This window comes from Neofelis nebulosa, chromosome 9 (assembly GCF_028018385.1).
Source record: "Neofelis nebulosa isolate mNeoNeb1 chromosome 9, mNeoNeb1.pri, whole genome shotgun sequence".
In the NCBI taxonomy this organism is placed as follows: Eukaryota; Metazoa; Chordata; class Mammalia; order Carnivora; family Felidae; genus Neofelis; species Neofelis nebulosa.
In genome coordinates, this window is record NC_080790.1 from 36,210,035 (window position 1) to 36,228,715 (window position 18,681).

Here is an 18,681-nt window from a genome sequence, read left to right on the forward strand (position 1 = left end):
TATATATGTATATGTATATATATATATACGTATATATGTATATATATATACATATATACGTATATATGTATATATATATGTATATATGTATATATGTATATATATATGTATATATGTATATATATGTATATATGTATATATACACGTATATATGTATATATACACGTATATATATATGTATATATATACACACACACACACGCATATACACAGTTTATGTATATGTATATATCATACATACAGTATATTATATATATTACACATATAATATATATTGTATAAAACACAGTTTATGTTTTGAAAAATTTTTAAGATTTTTAGTTTGTTCTCCCATGTTCCTTGCAGATAGTTAACTCTTTAGACTTGAAGTACAGAAACCATGGACCATGAGCCAAATGCAGCCCACTACCTCTGTTTCTAAATAAAGTTTTATAGAAACCCAGCCCCACTTGGACGTTTACACGTAGTCTGTAGCTGCCTTTGTGCCACAATAGCAGAGTTGGGTATTGTAACGGAGACCTTACAGCCTGAAAAGCCAAAAATATTTACTATGTGGCTCTTTACAGAAAAAGTTTGTCAATCCTGGATTAGAGCAGTGAAGCCATTACTCACTGATAAATACAAGTTTTATTTGGTAATCACCAAGCCTCTATGGTAATGTAAGCATGAGCCGTGCAGTATTTAAATGTATTATACAGCTTAGGCCAATCTTCTTTTCCCTTCTCCTTACGTGATATAAACTTTGAGAGCTAGAGGAATTTTTTTAAATAAGAGGAATCTGATAGCCAACTGGCAACTTTGTTTAGCAACTTCTCCTCAAATAACACACTCACCGGTCTGAAATGATTGTTTTGATCGAGTGTTTCTTTTCACATCAGGAATTGCTCACCCAAACCCTTCTTGGAACATGTCTTTGCAACCATGATGACAGTTTAACTGGTTAAGAGGGATTATGACTCTGGCTCCTCTGGCTAAGACGGGCATTATTAGCATGTGCAAGCAAGCAGTGAGCACTGCAAATGTTCAGTTCAGCGTGGAAAATGGCATTACCTTCTCTGATCTCTTTAATGTGCTTTCTTTCTCAGCCCACGAACTCTAAAAAGCAAATCAAAATATCATATTAATCTGAGTATTCACAAGCCTTTGCCCCACTTCTACAACTTCATGGTAATTAATCGTATGGACAGGGTTAAAAACGCTGTACGGACCCTACACGTGTAAGAAGTGAATCCGTAGGCACCTACTGCTAGTGACCCAGAGCCAGGCTGACCAGGCGGTGAAAGATACCTCAGAAACACCATGGTTCTTACAAGTCGAAACTAATTTAAGAATGCAATCAGTGAAACACTAACACATCCTTGCAAAATGCATAAACACAGCACCTGAACAATAACATACTATGAAGGTTTTAAGTTCAGACAGTAATGGAAATAGAAAGCTCTGCCAAATACCATTCTTCTCGGCAATTCTGTCTGCCATGACGATGACGGGGATCAGAGGGAGATAAAAATGAGGTACAGCTTTGCAAGTAAATACTCCCATCTGTCCACAAAGCATCACACAAGCTTCCTTAAAGAAGTAAAAAACCCAGAGTTCAACTAGTCCCACAGACATATGAACTGAAGACTTTCTCAGTGCTAGTTCCGGGCAAACAGTGAGCAAGAGGGATGTGCCCATTCACGTGGCTGCTTATTCCCAGCCACTGTTCTGTGCCTGTTTGTAGGTATTCTCCTGCTGGTGCCCGATTTCATGGATTCCATGAAAGCATCAGCCCTTTTATCAGTAGGGAGGCCCTGGGGTATGGATATGACATATGGGACCAAGAACGAGATTCTCCATGAAATGAAAGAGAAGTTTCCTACCAAGAGACGACAAGCTGTGCCCCTAATGAGCCAGGTCTTGGGATGGTCATATTTACCATGACCTGTTACCATGAATGGCCAGTTATTGCCACGAAAGAACCACCTTATGAGATTGTGGTCCACCACCCCATCGATGCTGCACCCGTGGGTCCTGGAGAGTTTGAAGAGGACCCTTAGAGAGCCAGGGTGCTTTACTAAACAGGCCAGGTGTTCTCATTATTATTAAAACACCAACAGCAAACTAAACTTAGAGAAGGTGACCCTAGGAGGCTCACACGCTTCATAATGTGAACCTTAAAAGGTATCTGGTTTCACAAGACTACCACTTAGCAGCTTTCGACTTATTGTCTGGAAAAATGTGCCCGTTGTTTGTTAGTTGTGTCAAGGTCCTCCCTCAGTTTTCACTGAGCCATCAGCAAGCAGTAGGGTGGTTCACTTATAGTAAGTCAGTGGCAAACAGCAAACGGGGATGTGTGGAGGGTCACGACTGTATACCAAGGTCTACTTCTTCCTTCTGGAGCAAGGAGAAGACTCCATATCCCAGCTCCCTTGAAGTTAAGTGGGGCCATTAACCACCAAGTGATTGGTGCTGGCCAATGAAACAGGAGCAGAGATGGCCCGTGCCCCTTCAGGGCAAAGGTGGTGGAAAGGCCAAGGACAATCCTCTATTCTCTCTTCTCCTGCAGGTGCAGTCGGCAACACAGGAAGCTGCTTGTTCCAGACGATGCTGTAAGAAACTGGAGCCTCCGACAGCCTGCACCCTTGGGTGACTACGGAGCGGGGTGTTCCACTGCTCCGTGCTGGCTAGGTACCACGAGTGAGAAACAAACCTGGGTCGGCTACCACCGCACAGCCTGGCTGATTCTGAGTCGTATGGTGTGCCATGGAGGCAAGGCTCAAGAGCGTAAGAATAAACCACTCTTTTTTATTTTTATTATTTAACTCATGATCCAAAGGTAATCAGTATTCCTTTTCTAGAGTCTGTTCTTCCAGATATTTTTACAGGCAGATATATACATGTAAATATATATATTTAAATACACTTACTACGACTCAATTTTTTTTTTTTTTCCCATTTAACAATGTGTACGAACGACCTTATCTACATGCCTTTCCTTGAGCCTGCGGCCTGTCTGGACACGCCCAAGGCTGACCTGAGTGCGCTTCTCTGAGCTATCTGCTCATCAGGGAATGCAGAATTTAGACTAGATCAGCCCTAAGGTTCCATCCTCACTCCAATGCCCGGATTCTGTGACTGTTACACACCTAGAGAAGTATGCCAGCACCTTGCACAGTGCCTCAGCTGCAGTGAGCTCTCGTAAAATATTTGTTGAATGAGTCAATGTCCCTGTGTTCTGTATAATGAATAAATAGTATGACACTGATGACTTTGTGGGGGGAAAAAAGAGAAATTCTGCGTTATCTAATGATAGTGCTAAATGAACTTGTCTGAAGTTACGGATAATCACAGGCCATGAATACTTTCTTAAGTCTTTTTGCTGAAAACTTCATTATTACTGTGGACACCCCAAAGCCAGACAAACCATCATATGAGATCAGCTTCCAAGTCTAAAAAAAATCTCTGGAGGTGACTGCTTCCTCCTTCCATTTCTCTGTCAGGCCCTTACGACCTCTATCCTTTTTGACAGGAATCACCTCCCAGCATAGCTCACCTCTCTCTCGCACGTGTACTTTTCCACCCTGCCGTGTCAGGAGCTGTCCTACAGTAGAACCTGTACACATTACCTGCTGCCTACCACACATGCTCTTCACTGGCAGTGTGAGACTCAGACCAACCTTGCCCATCCGCAGACACGTTTTACATGCCAAACTGGATCACAAATAGAATATATTCTCTATCCCTTTATGCTTCAAAGCATTTGCTCATGCTGATCCTTCTACCTGTAATGTCTTCTCCTCCCATCTCAGCATGTCAAAATCCACCTTGGCTCCAGTTATTAGGTCTATCTCACCAAGGACCTCTTCTGGAACAGATTCCTGGTCCTTCTTTGCTGCCCTCTTTAAATCTTCAAGGACTGGGTTATACATGGTCAGTGGCACTTTCCGGGTTATCTGAGTACTGCTTTGTAGGCATAAGGGACTCCTAATATTTGTTATCTCTGATATGTTAAATTAAACCTTATGAAACTGCCATTTTTGGAAGCCAAAAAATGGCCGAAAATTCGAGGTTTCATGTGGTTCAAACTCATACCCGGTTGCTATTTCACATAGCAGGCAGTAGATGTTGAATTGAAATAAAAATGATATGCATGCCTTGATTCTCTTCTGAAAACTCAGAAGAGTTTATCTAACAAATCATTTCGGATTTTTGCTCTCAGGACATGGTCAGTGGCCATCTTAAGCCAAGGAGCAAACAACAGGCAAGAGAGTGCAATAGTGTATACAGCAGGCGCTCCACCTGCTTGCTGGGACAGGGAAGGCAGCCCTGGGGAAGCAGCATTCATACTGAGGAAGGATGAGACCAGGTTAGCTAGACAAATGGACAGGGATCGAGAGACATTGTCCAAGTAGGACAAAAACCCCTAGAGCAGGGGTCAGAACTCACTGACATGGTGTGTTTTACTGCTTCTAGAACCCACCGGGTTTCCGTCATGATTCGTGCTACCCACCCTGAGTGCGTCCATCATGTCAGGCTGCTCCAAGAGCTTGGGGAAGGTGGCCAACACTGGGTTACTAATTAGGTCTGAAATATGAAAGAACAGAAGAGATTTTACATAAGTTTCATCCAATGTATTTGGCTGCCATAGACATAAAAACATTCATTCAGAGGAAAATTATTGTGCCACATGCTTTGTTGATAACATATTCTGCACACTTTAACCTCAGAGCTGTCTGCTCAAACTCCATCTGCTGTTATATCCATACGCCAGGGAGTTCTGAAATGAGTCTTGTACCAAGCAGACAGAGCTTTTAGGGCAGAAGTGGCTTTGCACAGAAGAAGACTAGAAAATTTTGTTCTTCTTTCTATGCTGTGTTTCCAACCTCTCTTTCCTTCTTATGATATAACTGTGGCACGGTAAAAGGAACCAGTTAGGGAATTGATACAACTCAACACCAAAAAAACAAATAATCCAACTCAATGATGGGAAGACAAACAGACATTTCTCCATAGAGGACCTACAAATGACCAACAGATACATGAAGAGATGTTCAGTATAACTAATCATCAAGGAAATGCAAATCAAAACTATAATAAGATACCACCTCACACCTGTCAGAATGGCTAAAATCAAATACACGCGAAACAACAAGTACGGGGGAGGACGTGGAGAAAATGGAACCCTCATGCATCGTTGGTGGGAATGTAAACTGGTTCAGACACTGTGGAAAACAGTGTGGAGCTTCTTCAAAAAACTAAAAATGGAATTGTCATACGATCCAGCAATTACACTAGTGAGTACTCACCCAAAGAATCCAAAAACACCAATTTGAACAGATATGCGCCCCTGTGTTTATTATAGCATTATCCACAATAGTCAAATTATGAAAGCTGCCCACTGTCCATCGGTAGGTGAATGAAGAGATATACATATATACATATATGTATATATGAATATTATTCAGCCATAAAAAAGAATGAAATCTTGCCATTTGCAACAACATGGATGGACCTAAGGGTATAATGCTAAGTGAAATCAGTGAGAGAAAGACAAATACCATATGATTTCATTCATATGTGGAATTTAAGAAACAAAACAGACAAAAAAAAACCAAACACCAAGAAATAGACTCTTAACTATAGATAACAAATGGATGATTACCAGAGGAAAGATGGGTGGGGGTATGAGTGAAATAGGTGAAGGGGATTAAGAATACACTTATGTGATGAATAACGTATAGAATTGTTGAATCCCTGGGGCGTCTGGGTGGCTCAGTCGGTTAAGTGTCTGACTTCAGATCAGGTCATGATCTTGTGGTCCATGAGTTTGAGCCTTACATCAGGTTCTGTGCTGACAGCTTGAAGCCTGGAGCCTGCTTCGGATTCTGTGTCTCCCTCTCTCTCTGCCCCTAACCCACTCGCACTCTGTCTCTGTCTGTCTCAATACCATATACCTGAAGCAATATAACACTGTATGTTAACTATCCTGGGGAAAAAAAAAAAGAAACCAATTAGGACGCACCCTGCTCTTGGAAGGCTGAGCAGGAACCAATAAGCATCAGGCTGCTTAGGCCTGACTCCAGTCCACCAGGCCATTCTTGAAATGGCCTGGGTAATGTATTCTACAATCTTGTGTCCTCAGTAAAGGGAAATCCTCCCTCTAGGTCTTATTAGCTTTGCTCTGATGGTCAGATTCAATTGATGACAACGGTTCTGACTAACCTCCTTCCCAACAGAAAAGCTAATGAGCTTTATCCTCTCTTAGAAGTCATATCAATCCTCTCTAAAAGTCAGATTATTCAAGAAGTTTTGCTAAAGTCATCGAAATAAACTCACAGTCAAGTGATGACAAGAAAGCTTAAATTGTCCTTCCCTGGAGTTATAATTATTCCTTGAGAAATGGCAGGACTTCCCTAATTTTGAGTTCCATTTCTATCTACCTATCCAGGAGCTAAGTCTCTGGGAAAGGCCTCCTGTCTAACCATGAACTCCACCTGTCCATGAGAACTAAGCTATCATAGGGTCCTTCGTCTTGCTCACTCCGCTCCAGCCACACTGGCTTTCAACTGCGATCCCTCCAACACACTTGCATTGTCTTGCCTCAGGTCTTTAGACACGCTGGCCCCTCTGCCCAGACATGCAACCTGCCCCACACCTCTAACTCCTCTCTCAGGTCTTATCTTGAATATTACTCACCCAGAGACTTCCCGCAGGTCTTCCCAGTGTATGCTCTTGTTGGCTTTCCTCCTTCCTTTATTTTTATTTTTTATTTTAGAGAGAGAGTGTGAGTAGGGAGGAGGGGGGCAGAGGGAAAGAGAGAAAGAATCCAAAGCAAGCTCCACTTTCACCATGGAGCCCAACGCGGGGCTCAATTCCGCGACCCTGGGATTGTGACCTGAGCCGAAATCAACAGTCAGATGCTAAACCAACTGGCTTTCTTCCTTTAGAAACTTATTTTAGAAGGTTGAAAAGGATGATTCATGTAATTTTGCGTTTGAAGTCCGTCAGTCCACCAGGGGACGGATGCTCGTGCCTGTCAGTGCCTGACATAGAGGAGGCCACTCAATACATATCTGCTTACTGATTTACTGAGTTCAAAGACTACTCATTAAAACTAAACTCTTTTTTTAGAGGTAATTCTTATAACATGTATATCTCTTTATAAGTTCAATCATATGTGACAAGTCATTGATTTTTTAAAATTATTTTTTAACATTTTACTGGGAAAAAGTTTCAAGCTTACAAAGAAGATAGAAGAATAAATAATAGAACATCTGAATACCTCTTTCCTATATTCAATTTTAACTAGTCTGTTGATATTTAAACACTGTGCATCAAGAACCAGTTATTCTGGGTGATTTCAGTCTCTTCCCAAAAAGATGATGCGCATATCAAACATGTGGTAAAAACAGATTATCCAAAACATTGAGGGGAAATGTGATTGTATCTGAGTTTTAGTATCTCAAATCTCCAGAATTTGTAATGTGAAGATATGCATATTGTAAAGAACAGAATAGGGGCGCCTGGGTGGCGCAGTCGGTTAAGCGTCCGACTTCAGCCAGGTCACGATCTCGCGGTCCGTGAGTTCGAGCCCCGCGTCAGGCTCTGGGCTGACGGCTCGGAGCCTGGAGCCTGTTTCCGATTCTGTGTCTCCCTCTCTCTCTGCCCCTCCCCCGTTCATGCTCTGTCTCTCTCTGTCCCAAAAATAAATAAAAAACATTGAAAAAAAAAAAAAGAACAGAATATACACTGAACTAACACAGGGTACACACAGGTGCACAGTGGAGAACGATGCTTTGCATGTGAAGTAATTTATCGACATTGATGCTATTCTAAACATTTTATTCTGAATGCACCTTCAGAAGCAGAAGATAAAAGTTGGCATAGGTCACATTTACTCAAAGTACATAAGGAAATTGCAAAGACCTCTTACCAGCACTTTGCACGCTCATCCTGTCTTTCAGGAGTACATCTCCAAGAATTTGGCGATAAAATATCAACAAATGAATGGAACACATACTTCCAATTAATGTTTCTGGCAGTAAACTGTTAAAGAAGAAAAACAAGTATTCGTTAGATAAACCCCTACAATCCAACTTATGGTGTTTTTAAAATATGTATTTACTACTTTAATGGACAGTTCTAAGATTTGCTTCATTATCGGAAAAAAGATGTTAACAATTTTCAGGAAAATTTCCACTATAAGTTGCCCGCGGTAAACTTCAGAAAACCAATGTTACACTTTCAAGCCTGAACTCGGTCTTGCCACTCTTGTATTTCCATTTTAGCACATATGCCCATGTTAAATGTTAAATAAAAAAGAAAAGTCATAAATTATGTGTTTTGGGAAGAAAGGGACTAGTCAGCTACAAGTTTTGACAAGGCCATGTGGCCACCCCTGCTGATGTGATGAATGAAAAGGAAACATGAGCTCAAACTGTTCATGTTGCTGGGTGGAATGTGGGAGGGTGTGACAGATCTGGACTGAATTCTGACTTTGCCTCTTCCTAGCTATGTGACTTTGGGTTAATTAATTATTCTCCTTGTGTTTTGGTTTCCTCACTTGTAGAATTCAGATAGTAATACCTCCATTTCCGATTACTCAAAGAATTAACATGAGACAAATGTGATGTGCTTAATGCAATGCCTCGTCCATAGTAAGGGCTCAAAAACAGAAGAAAATTTAAATATTGATGTTACGTTCGTGTCAGTTTAAAATAGATTGTTATAACTTTAAACATGTAATATGTAATCTTCATGGTAACCACAAAGAAAAAAAATCTATAGAATATACACAAAGGAAATGAAAAGGTAATCAAAATGTGTCACTATAAAAAAAATCAAACACAAAGGAAGGTCTTAAAGGAGAAAATGAGGGACAACCCCCACACCCCCAGAGGATGTAAAAAAAACAAAAACAAATAACAAAATGGCAATACTAAGTCCTTCCCTATCAGTGATTACTTTAAATATAAATGGATTAAACTCCCTAATAAAAAGACACAGATTGGCAGAACGAATAGAAAAACAGGATCTAACTATATTCTATCTATACGAGACTCACTTTAGATCTATGGATGCTCAGAGGTTGAAAGTGAAAAGGATAGACCAAGATACTCCATGCAAATAGTTAACAAAGGAGAGCAGGGGTGGTTATATTAATATCAGAAAAAATAGACTTTAAGCCAAAAAAACTTAAAAGAGACAAAGAAGGATATTAAAGAATGATAAAAGGGTCAATGCATCAAGAAGATATAACAATTATAAACATATGCAACAAACATTAGAGCTCCTAAACATACAAAGCAAACATCAACAAAATTGAAGAGAGAAATAGATCTATAACCACAGTAGGAGACTTTAATACACCACTTTCAATAAAGAATAAAACAACCAAAGGATCAATACAAAAACAGAAGACTTAACACTGTAGACCAACTGTAATGAAGACACATATAGAATCCTCTGCTCAGTAATACAGAGTACATATTTTTCTCAAGAGTACATGGGACATTCTCCAGGACAGATCTTATGTTAGGGTACTTATGAATCTTAATAATTTAAAAGACTGAAATCATATAAAGCACCTTTTTTTTTTTTATCACAATGGAATGAAACTAGAAATAGCAGAAGGAAAACTAGAAAATTCGCAAATATGTGGAGATTAACCATCACCCTCTTAAGCAATCACTGGCTCAAAGAAGAACTCACAAGGAAAGTTAGAAAATATCTTGAGACAAATAAAATGAAAGCACATCATACCCAAACTAATGGGATGCAGTGGAAAGAGTGCTAAGCTAAGAGGGAAAATATACAGCTATAAATGCTTCCATTAATTAAGAAGAAAGATCTTAAATCAACCACCTACCTTTAAACCTTAAAGAATTAGAAAAGAGAAATAAATCAAACCCAAAGGTAGCAACAGAAAAGAAATAATAAAGATTAGAGCAGGGATGAACAAAAAAGAGAAGAGAAAATAACAAAAGTCAATGAAGCAAGAGTTGGTTCTTTGCAAAGATCAACAAAATTGACAAACCTTTAGCTAGAGGACTAAGAAAAAAAGAAAAGACTCAAGTCACAAAATCAGAAATGAAAAGAGATCTTACTACTGATTTTATAAAAATAAAAAAAAGATTATAAGACAGTACTATGAATAATTGTATATCCACAAGTTGGATAATCTAGATGAAATGGACAAATTCCTAGAAACACAAAGCCTACCAGGGCTGAATGAGGAATAAATAGAAAATCTGAGATTGAATCAATAATCAAAGACCCCCCAGGACAAGATGGCTTCACTGGTAAATTTTATCAAATAGTTAAAAAATCAATACCTATCCTTTTCAAAGTCTTCCAAAAAATTGAAAAGGAAGGAATACTTCCACACTCATGATCTGAAGCCAGCGTTATTCAGATACCAAAGCCAGATACATGAGAAAACTAGAGACGAAAATCCCTGATAAATATTGATGCGAAAATCCTCAACAAAAAACTAGCGAACAGGATTCAACAGCATGCTGAAAGGTTTATACACTACGAACAAGTGGGGTTTATTCCTGGGATGCAAGGGTAGGTCAACATTAAAAAGTCAGTCAATGTAATACACTACACATTAACAGAATGAAGGAAAAACCCATATGATTTTCTCATTTGATGCTGAAAAAGAATTTGACAAAATTCAATACCTTTTCATAATAAAAACACTCAATGATTCTAGGAATAGAAGAAAACTACTTCCACATAATAAAGGCCATATATGAAAATCCCACAGTTAACATCATATTCAATGGTGAAAGACCAAAAACTTTTTCTCTAAGATCAGGAACAAGACAAGGATGCCTGCTTTCACCACTTTTATTCAATACAATAGTGGAAGTCCTAGCTAGAGCCCCCGGCAAGAAAAAGGAATAAAAGTTATCCAAATTGGAAAGGAAGAAGTCAAATTATCTCTGTTCACAGACAACATGGTCTTATATGTAGAAAACCCTAAAGATTCCACAAAACACTATTCGAATAAACAGATTCGGCAAAGTTATTGGATATAAATTCAGTCATGTTTCCACACACTGACAGTGAACAATTTGAAAAGAAAAGTAAAACCAATTCCATATACAATAGCACCAAAAAGAAGAAAATACTTAAAAAAATAGAAACAAAATTTCAATATTATTTCAAAATAATAATCTGGAAACACGACAAGTGAGTACTTTATAATCCTGATGCATGACATACACTAAATGCTCACTGGGAATATACTGAGTACAAAGCTAACCTTAGAAGATATTCAAGAAAATGTTTTGAGCCATTCTAAATATACGTGTTCTAAATGTTATTTTTAGAAATACACGAACTCTGTCACTAAGCATAAAGAATGACCACATAGGAAATCTTGAAAACCTTGCAAACAATGTCCTCTCTCAAGGAGGAGAATATTTTTGGGCTAAGAAGAACCACCCAAAGTCAAAAAAGAGATTTCAACTTTTGTAAATTAGTTCTTTTAGTTTCTAGAGTAAGTATTTTAGAAGGAAGGGTCATCAATCCCAGAGGTAACACTCAGGCTTCCGGCCTGTCGGAAGAGAACAGAATGAATGTAACCCTTATGGTGGTGCTGGAGCAATGGATTCCCCAGGGGTAGCTGCATGGAATTTAACAAATATCCTTGACCACTTCCTAACCCCTGCATTTCTAGAAACATGCAAAAATGTAAGACAGGTTCTCTTACATTCACATATAGCATTTGGTCTATAGAAACTGCTGCTTTCCGACCCTGCTACAATTCTCATCTTATGTCTGACCTGGATTGCAAAGACCGGCCACAAAGGCACCACATGCCTTCTCAGTTCGGCTGTGATTCCTAAGGGTTGTTCCACATCCTGCCCTCTGGTCTGTGGCCCATCTGGGCAGTGTCTCAGCTGCGTGCCCAAACCATGTCTCATGCCGAAGAACAGCCATTGATTTTGCTAGAGGAAGGGGTGGAACCTTCCTTCCATTTTTCCTGCTCCTCTCACGGAGCCGCCTGCTCTGTCTAGCTGGCATCACTTCCAGCCTGCTGTAGAGGCCTCCGTTCCTCCCACAGTGTGGGCACTCCTTTCCTTCTGGCACCTCCCCACAACATGAGGCAGTACTGCTGCACTTTATTAGTCCTCTTTAGGAAAATCCTCTGCTTTTCCCAAACCCAAGACAAGCAGGAAGCTCTGAGCTACTAAGGTTGGCTAAGCTGTAGAAGTAAAAACGTACTTCTTTCTCATCTCACCCATCTGCCAGCAAACTCTGATGGCGGAAGGGCGATGAACGTAATAATGGGGCCCAGGCTAGTAGCACTATTATCTCATTTATTTTTAGAAACAATACAATGGGAGTAAAGGAGAAAAAGAGATGGGATACATCAAAAAGGCAAAGACAGACAAGTTTCCAGCAAATTTATACACATGCACCCAGCCTACTTCCACAGATGGGTATTTCTTGGCATTCTGAACTCATGCACTGGGGGTCTGGGTCTAAATTCAGGGCTTTCCCTCAGCGGGGCCTTTGCCTTTGGCCAAATCACATCAGGTTAAAGTCCATCGAAAAACAGCTCCAAAATTAGAATGGCGAGACTTGGTGAAACTGAAGGATCTATTTGCTCCCTCTTTCATCTCATGCCGAGAGGGTCACGATGATTACAACCGTCCCCACAAAAGGAGTCCAATGGGCAGGATTCTGGTGCTCTTTGGTAAAAGAGATGTGTCTACATTGATTAATTTGCATTTCTGCTGACATCCAAAGGTACACACACATAAGACTGCTTGCTGGCTGGTGAGAGGGCAGTAGGAAGCCGACTCGCAAGGACACTGGGTAAAACTGGGCAGGAAGGCAAACTCTCACTGGGCTTCCCAACCTTGGGTCTGTGTGCTCGGTAGTATGTCCCTAGGCATACCGTTAAAAGCTTCTGTCTTTTCTCCTTTCAGCAGGGGAGTCTGGCTAAACAAAGGTGGAGTTCTTTAAGCACCGGAGGGTGGGGACAGAGGTGGAATGTATTTTTGAAGGAGAGGAGGAGGGCTGTTGGCACCGTTATTTGCTTCCTCTCCCATCCACTGAAGATGGCGGTCAGGGGAGGAAAGGGGACTGAGATGGATCGGTCCCGCCTCAGTCTCCACCTCTGTGCAGGCTCAGAGCAGAAACGCCCCAAAGCTCCTATGCTGGTTCCCAGTCTTTCACCACAGACCCCCAGCACAGCTTACACACAGCCCGGTGGGGGCCTCTGGATTCTCTGTGCCCATGGCCCGGTCTCTACGAGAATCAGCTGAGCCTAGGCTGCACCAGCCCACACTTGACACTACTGGGCACACTTATTTCCGGATCATGCGGAGTGGAGTGGCAATTCAAGACGGTGCTCAGGTCCCTCTCTTGAGCTCTGGGAGAAGAGAAGAGCACACACGCAGTCAAGGGTGGGGGGAGGCTGGGAATAGCAGGAGGCAGAGCAGAGCTCCCGAGAAGTACACTTTTATACTAGCAGGAAGATTTCTACTTTGAAATTCTTTAGCAAACATGTTTTAAGCTCCTACTGTGTGCTGAAATCAAACAAGCATCTTAGTTCCTGGGGCCTGGAGGGCAAGGACTCAGGACCCTTCTTTGAGAACCAGCAAATGAAGAACGCTCATTGCTTTGGAAGCATGGGCCTGCTTACCTGACCTCCGCACCGCCCAGTCAGATCTGATCTCTAGATTGTAAAAAGTATCTTGGAACCCGTATTTGAGGCCAAAGCAACACTATTAAGAGCTGTAGTTGAAAGATATGCTCGGGAGTGCTTGGGGACTGTTGGAGGCTTACCAATGAGATGAGAAGAGGAAGGCTGAAGAAGCAGGAAGAATGAAGCCAAACAGGATTTTGGCTTTTCTTTTACAAAGACTGCTACTGTGCTTTTTTTTTTTTTAATCTTGAAAAATAGCAATTTTCCAAGGAAAGATTGACCAAAAAAGGGAATCTACAGGCTCCATAAACATCCAGGGGGGGAAAAAAATCAAGAGAATGAATAATGTCCATGAACACATTATTAATGGTTATTGAAAGATTTAACTGTTAATAGTAGAATTATAAAACACATTTCAGGGGCGCCTGGGTGGCTCAGTCGGTTAAGCGTCCGACTTCGGCCCAGATCATGATCTCGCAGTCTGTGGGTTCGAGCCCTGCATCGGGCTCTGTGCTGACAATTCAGAGCCTGGAGCCTGTTTCAGATTCTGTGTCTCCCTCTCTCTCTGATCCTCCCCCGTTCATGCTCTGTCTCTCTCTGTCTCAAAAATGAATAAACGTTAAAAAAAAAATTTAAACACATTTCAGTATCAGATATAAGAACACGGAATATTTAAAGGGCATGATCCAGAATGAGATCCAGAATGAGATTTAAGGGCATGATCCAGAATGAGAAAACAACAATTCAGAAGGCTATGCCAACTTTTCATCTATTACTCTGTTTCTTGATAATCAGCAAGTAAGAGGCAAGTCATGGTGGGGCAGGTCAACTTTACCAGCTTCTCTTCCCAGGCCTTGCTGTTCCCTTCCAGCCCTCTTGTGTACCCTGTGCCCTCTGTGTTAAGTTCCCTTTCTCCACCGCTGCATATCTTCACGTGTGCACCTCTCCAGTCCTTCAAAGCCTATTTCAAACCCCCCTCTGATCTTACCAGCTACGTAGCACACCTTCATTTGAACAAATTTTATAACACAGTACCATGTACCTGGCATTATATTTGCAGTTACCTACCTGTAAGATAATAATAGTAAATAATTATAGCTAACACTTACTGTGTTTTACTATGTGCCATATATTATAAAAACAATCTAGGTGTTTTATTTACTTTCTTTTCATTAAACCTCATTATAGCTTTATGGAGTTGATACTATTATGCCCATTTAAAAGATGTAGATATGGGGATCCTGAGAGAGATGGTTAAATGACTTGTCCAAGAGGTTACTGAGTTAGAAGGTGATAGATCTGGGAACCTACTAGTATAAAAGCTCCCTGAAATAAGTGAAAAGGATTGAGAGTACACTTGTGATGAGCACTGAGTAATTAATGTATGGAAGTGCTGAATCACTATATTGTATACCTGAAAGTAATATAACACTGTAAGTTAATTACTGGAATAAAAAAAAAATCTAAAAAGGGCTCTATAAATCAATGAAAGAAAATTAACTAAAAAATAAAACAAATTTTAAAAGGCTACCTAAAGAAAATGCAAATTAAAACCACTATGAGATCCCATTACTTATTAAAATGGCCAAAATGAAAAAAATTGATTAATACCAAGAATATGAGTAATTGGAACTCTTGTACATTGCTGCAGAGAGTGTAAAATGCTATAGTCATTTTGGAAGAGTTTGGAAGTTTCTTGTAAAATTAAAGACACCCAGGAATCCTGCACCTAGGTATTTATACCGCTGAGAAATAGTTTATGTCCACACACAAAAGCCTCATCTGCAAATATTTAGAGTAGCTTTATTCATAAATGCCCAAACTTAGAAACAACCCAGATGTCTATCAATTAGTGATTGGATAAATGCATTGCGGTATATCTGTCAAATGGAATATACTATTTAGAACAAAAAAACAAACCTCTGATACCAACTTCTAATAATATGGATGATACCCTCAAATGCACTATGCTGGGTGAAGGAAGCCAGACTCAGAAGGTTACACACTGTATGACTCCATTTGTATGACATTCTGGAAAAGGCAAAACTCCTGGGGAACAAAAAAACCAGATGAGTGGCTGCCTGAGGCTGAGGCTAGGGAGCTGACCACAAAGGAGAGAGCTGTTCAGAGAGATGGGAATATTCTCCACCTTGGTTGTGGTGGTAGTTACATGAGAGTATACACTGGTGAAGATTCAAAGAACTGGAAACCAAAAAAGGCAAATTTTACGGCATATAAATCATACCTCAACTAACCTGACATAAAAAAAAGTTCCCTAATGATAAGATCAAGGCTGGCAAGCCCCGTTTAGCCAAGTTTCTATACTATTTCTGACCAAATGTCTCACTCGAGCTACTAGTAAACAAAAAGTGAGATGATTTGAATTTATTACCATTCTATTTCCCTACTGATCCTGGCCGACAAATTAATGAGGGAAAAAATAACCAACGAAAGATGACCACGAAGGAGGAGAAGCGGAAAGCAAGACGGTCTAGAAACTCTGAAGGACCTCAAGTTACTGGCCAGGTAAGTGGGGACCAACCTTAGTAAGTTTCTTGATCTTCTGTTCGAAGATCTCAGTTTTACTAGGAGTTGAGGCTGCCTTCTCATCATCATCATCTGATGGAAAACATTCCCATGTGCTTTAAAAAAATAAATAAATAAATAAATGTCAAAACTTTAAGTGCTTGGGACAGTAAGTATAATAAAACAAAGTACCTTTTATACTAAAACAAAAATTTGGGGTAATAAATAATAATTGTACGAAGAGCAGGAGTCCCTCACATACCCTAAATGAGCCGATGAAGAGAGAAAGCATGGCATTGAAGCCTACCGACCTCCCTAACGGCACCTGACTGGCGTCTGTAGCTGCCACTCCATTGGGGGCTTGGACAGCATCGTCGCTGCCAGATTACAAAGGGAAAAAGGGAAGTTAAAAAGCATGACTGACTCTAGGTAGAACCTACTGCGTCCCAGGTCTCAACCCCCTTCCTGTTCCAAGAAGGTGGGGCTGGCATTGTCAGGGCAGCGGCCATGCTGTGTGGTCCGAGTCGTGAAACAAGGACAGAGACGTCTAAGAAGCAAACGGGGAGTTTCAAATCTGTCAGGAGCTGAGCTCCATGAGGCAAGAGCCCTATCTGTCCTACTCTCCATCTTACCATCATCGAGCACGGTGCCTGGTCAATGAATATATTTAAAAACTGCTCGATATTTTTGGAAGGTGACGTGGCATGTTATGACCACAATTTGAAATATCTGTGTCTTTCAACCTAGCGATAGGCAACCTCCGAATTAGCCTCTTCTATGAGTTCTGTGGCGGTCACCGGCATCGGTCCAGTGTTCAATGAGAAGGCATTGAATTAACGAAGGGTCCTCATGCTTTCTCATTTCCTACATTAGAGTCTCATATGTGCCACCAAGAAAATTAGCACTTAGGAAAATGATTAGGATCTTACTATCAAATGGCTTATTCTCAAAAATGTGAACTCAAGTGAAGAATGCTACGCTTATTAGAATATAGCCCCCCTTGCTGATGCACCTTCTGTTTACTTTGCAAGGAAAGGAGAGAAAGCAACGCCTAAGAGCTGTACCTTTTCTGGATACCGAAGGGTCCACTTCAACACCTTTTTCATAAGGGGTGCCACCATTCAAGAAGAGCTCATACGTTCTACAAGAGAAGAGCAAACCACGTGTTTCCATTTTAAAACACTGAAGTTCATGGTGAAATATTTTTTTAGGGCAGATAAATTCACAGACATTTTATTTGTCTCATTGCTAAATGAGAATGAAAGTTGCTGATTCCTCTATGAAGTATTATCTCAGGAAATAAAGTTTCTTTTGTTTTTAAATTTAAAAAAAAGTTTATTTTTGAGAGAGACAGAGAGAGAGAGAAAGAGCATGAGTGAGGGAGAGGCAGAGAGAGAGGGAGACACAGAATCCGAAGCAGGATCCAGCAGAGCCTGACGCAGAGCTCAAACCCACAAACCGTGAGATCACAAAGTCAGACGCTTAACTGAACGAGCCACCCAGGTGCCCCAAGCTTTTTTCTTAACTTTGAACTGTAGAAAATACATTTTCCCACATTAACATGAGAAAGACTAATTGATGCTGTTAAAGTGGCTTCACTTTAGTGACTTGTGCTAATGAATGTATCAGTGATATATTTTTGAATGTATTTTTCAAATGTTTACACGGCATAGAAATGGTAATTAAAAAAAACAAAAGAATCCCTCCCTATCCTGTCCCCTCTAGTCTGGTAAGGCCCTTGTCCTACGTTTTTCTATGCAAATGCAAACAAATAAATAAATACATATATATACACACACACAGTAAAGCTCTAAACTGACATGTTTCTCTTTAAGTTGCATACTACCTAAGTGTAGAAACTAGAAGATAAAAGCCTTCTTTCATCCCATGGCACTGCCTCCCTAGTCCTGCTCCTCAGAGGCAACCTGCCCACATATCCACACAAACACAGCTTTCCATGAATAAAAGTGGAGCCACAGCACGCATACTATTCTGCAACTTGCTTTGTCCATATAATGATACATATGCGAAATGTTTCTGTATCAGTACATAGGCTTCTACCTCATTTAGAAAAATAGCCCTGACTTCGCTTTAGAAAGATGGAATAGACACACTTCTCTCTCCTAACTAGGTACAACTAAAAACCTTTGACATTCTTAAAGACATTTTTTTTTAAATCACAAGAAGCCTGGGCTCTTACATTCTCTGAGGGGGTGCCCCTCCCCTTACCACTAGGGTGATGTCAGAGAAGTGGAATCTGGACTTTTACCTCTGCCCTGTGGTAAAGAGGCCGTGCCCACCCCTGGATGTAAGTAGAAGCCACAGAAGGCGGGGAGCATTATCTGACTTAATCCTCATAATAACCCTCTGGCGTAGGAACTATTATAATCTCCCATTTTATTTAATTAATTAATTTATTTTTTAATTTTTGTTTAAGGTTTATTTATTTATTTAGAATTTTTTTTTAACATTTATTTATTTTTGAGACAGAGAGAGAGAGAGCA

General features: G+C 40.4%; 1 protein-coding gene across 6 annotated transcripts in view; it reads right to left on the reverse strand.

Moving 5' to 3' along the window:
• Positions 1-18,681, reverse strand: part of NPHP1 (nephrocystin 1) — a 59,775-nt gene that overhangs the window by 1,282 nt on the left and 39,812 nt on the right. For 3 of the 6 annotated variants that reach the window (XM_058683255.1, XM_058683254.1, XM_058683253.1), the window contains 6 exons: positions 17,242-17,318; positions 16,194-16,293; positions 15,572-15,700; positions 7,916-8,028; positions 4,493-4,566; positions 1,051-1,095 (listed from right to left, as the gene is read on the reverse strand). In XM_058683255.1, the coding sequence (XP_058539238.1) occupies positions 1,051-1,095; positions 4,493-4,566; positions 7,916-8,028; positions 15,572-15,700; positions 16,194-16,293; positions 17,242-17,318 (538 nt within the window). Of the gene's footprint in view, positions 1-1,050; positions 1,096-4,492; positions 4,567-7,915; positions 8,029-12,296; positions 13,376-15,571; positions 15,701-16,193; positions 16,294-17,241; positions 17,319-18,681 lie in introns of those variants that run through there. The other 3 variants (XM_058683258.1, XM_058683256.1, XM_058683259.1) reach the window with 2 other exon arrangements.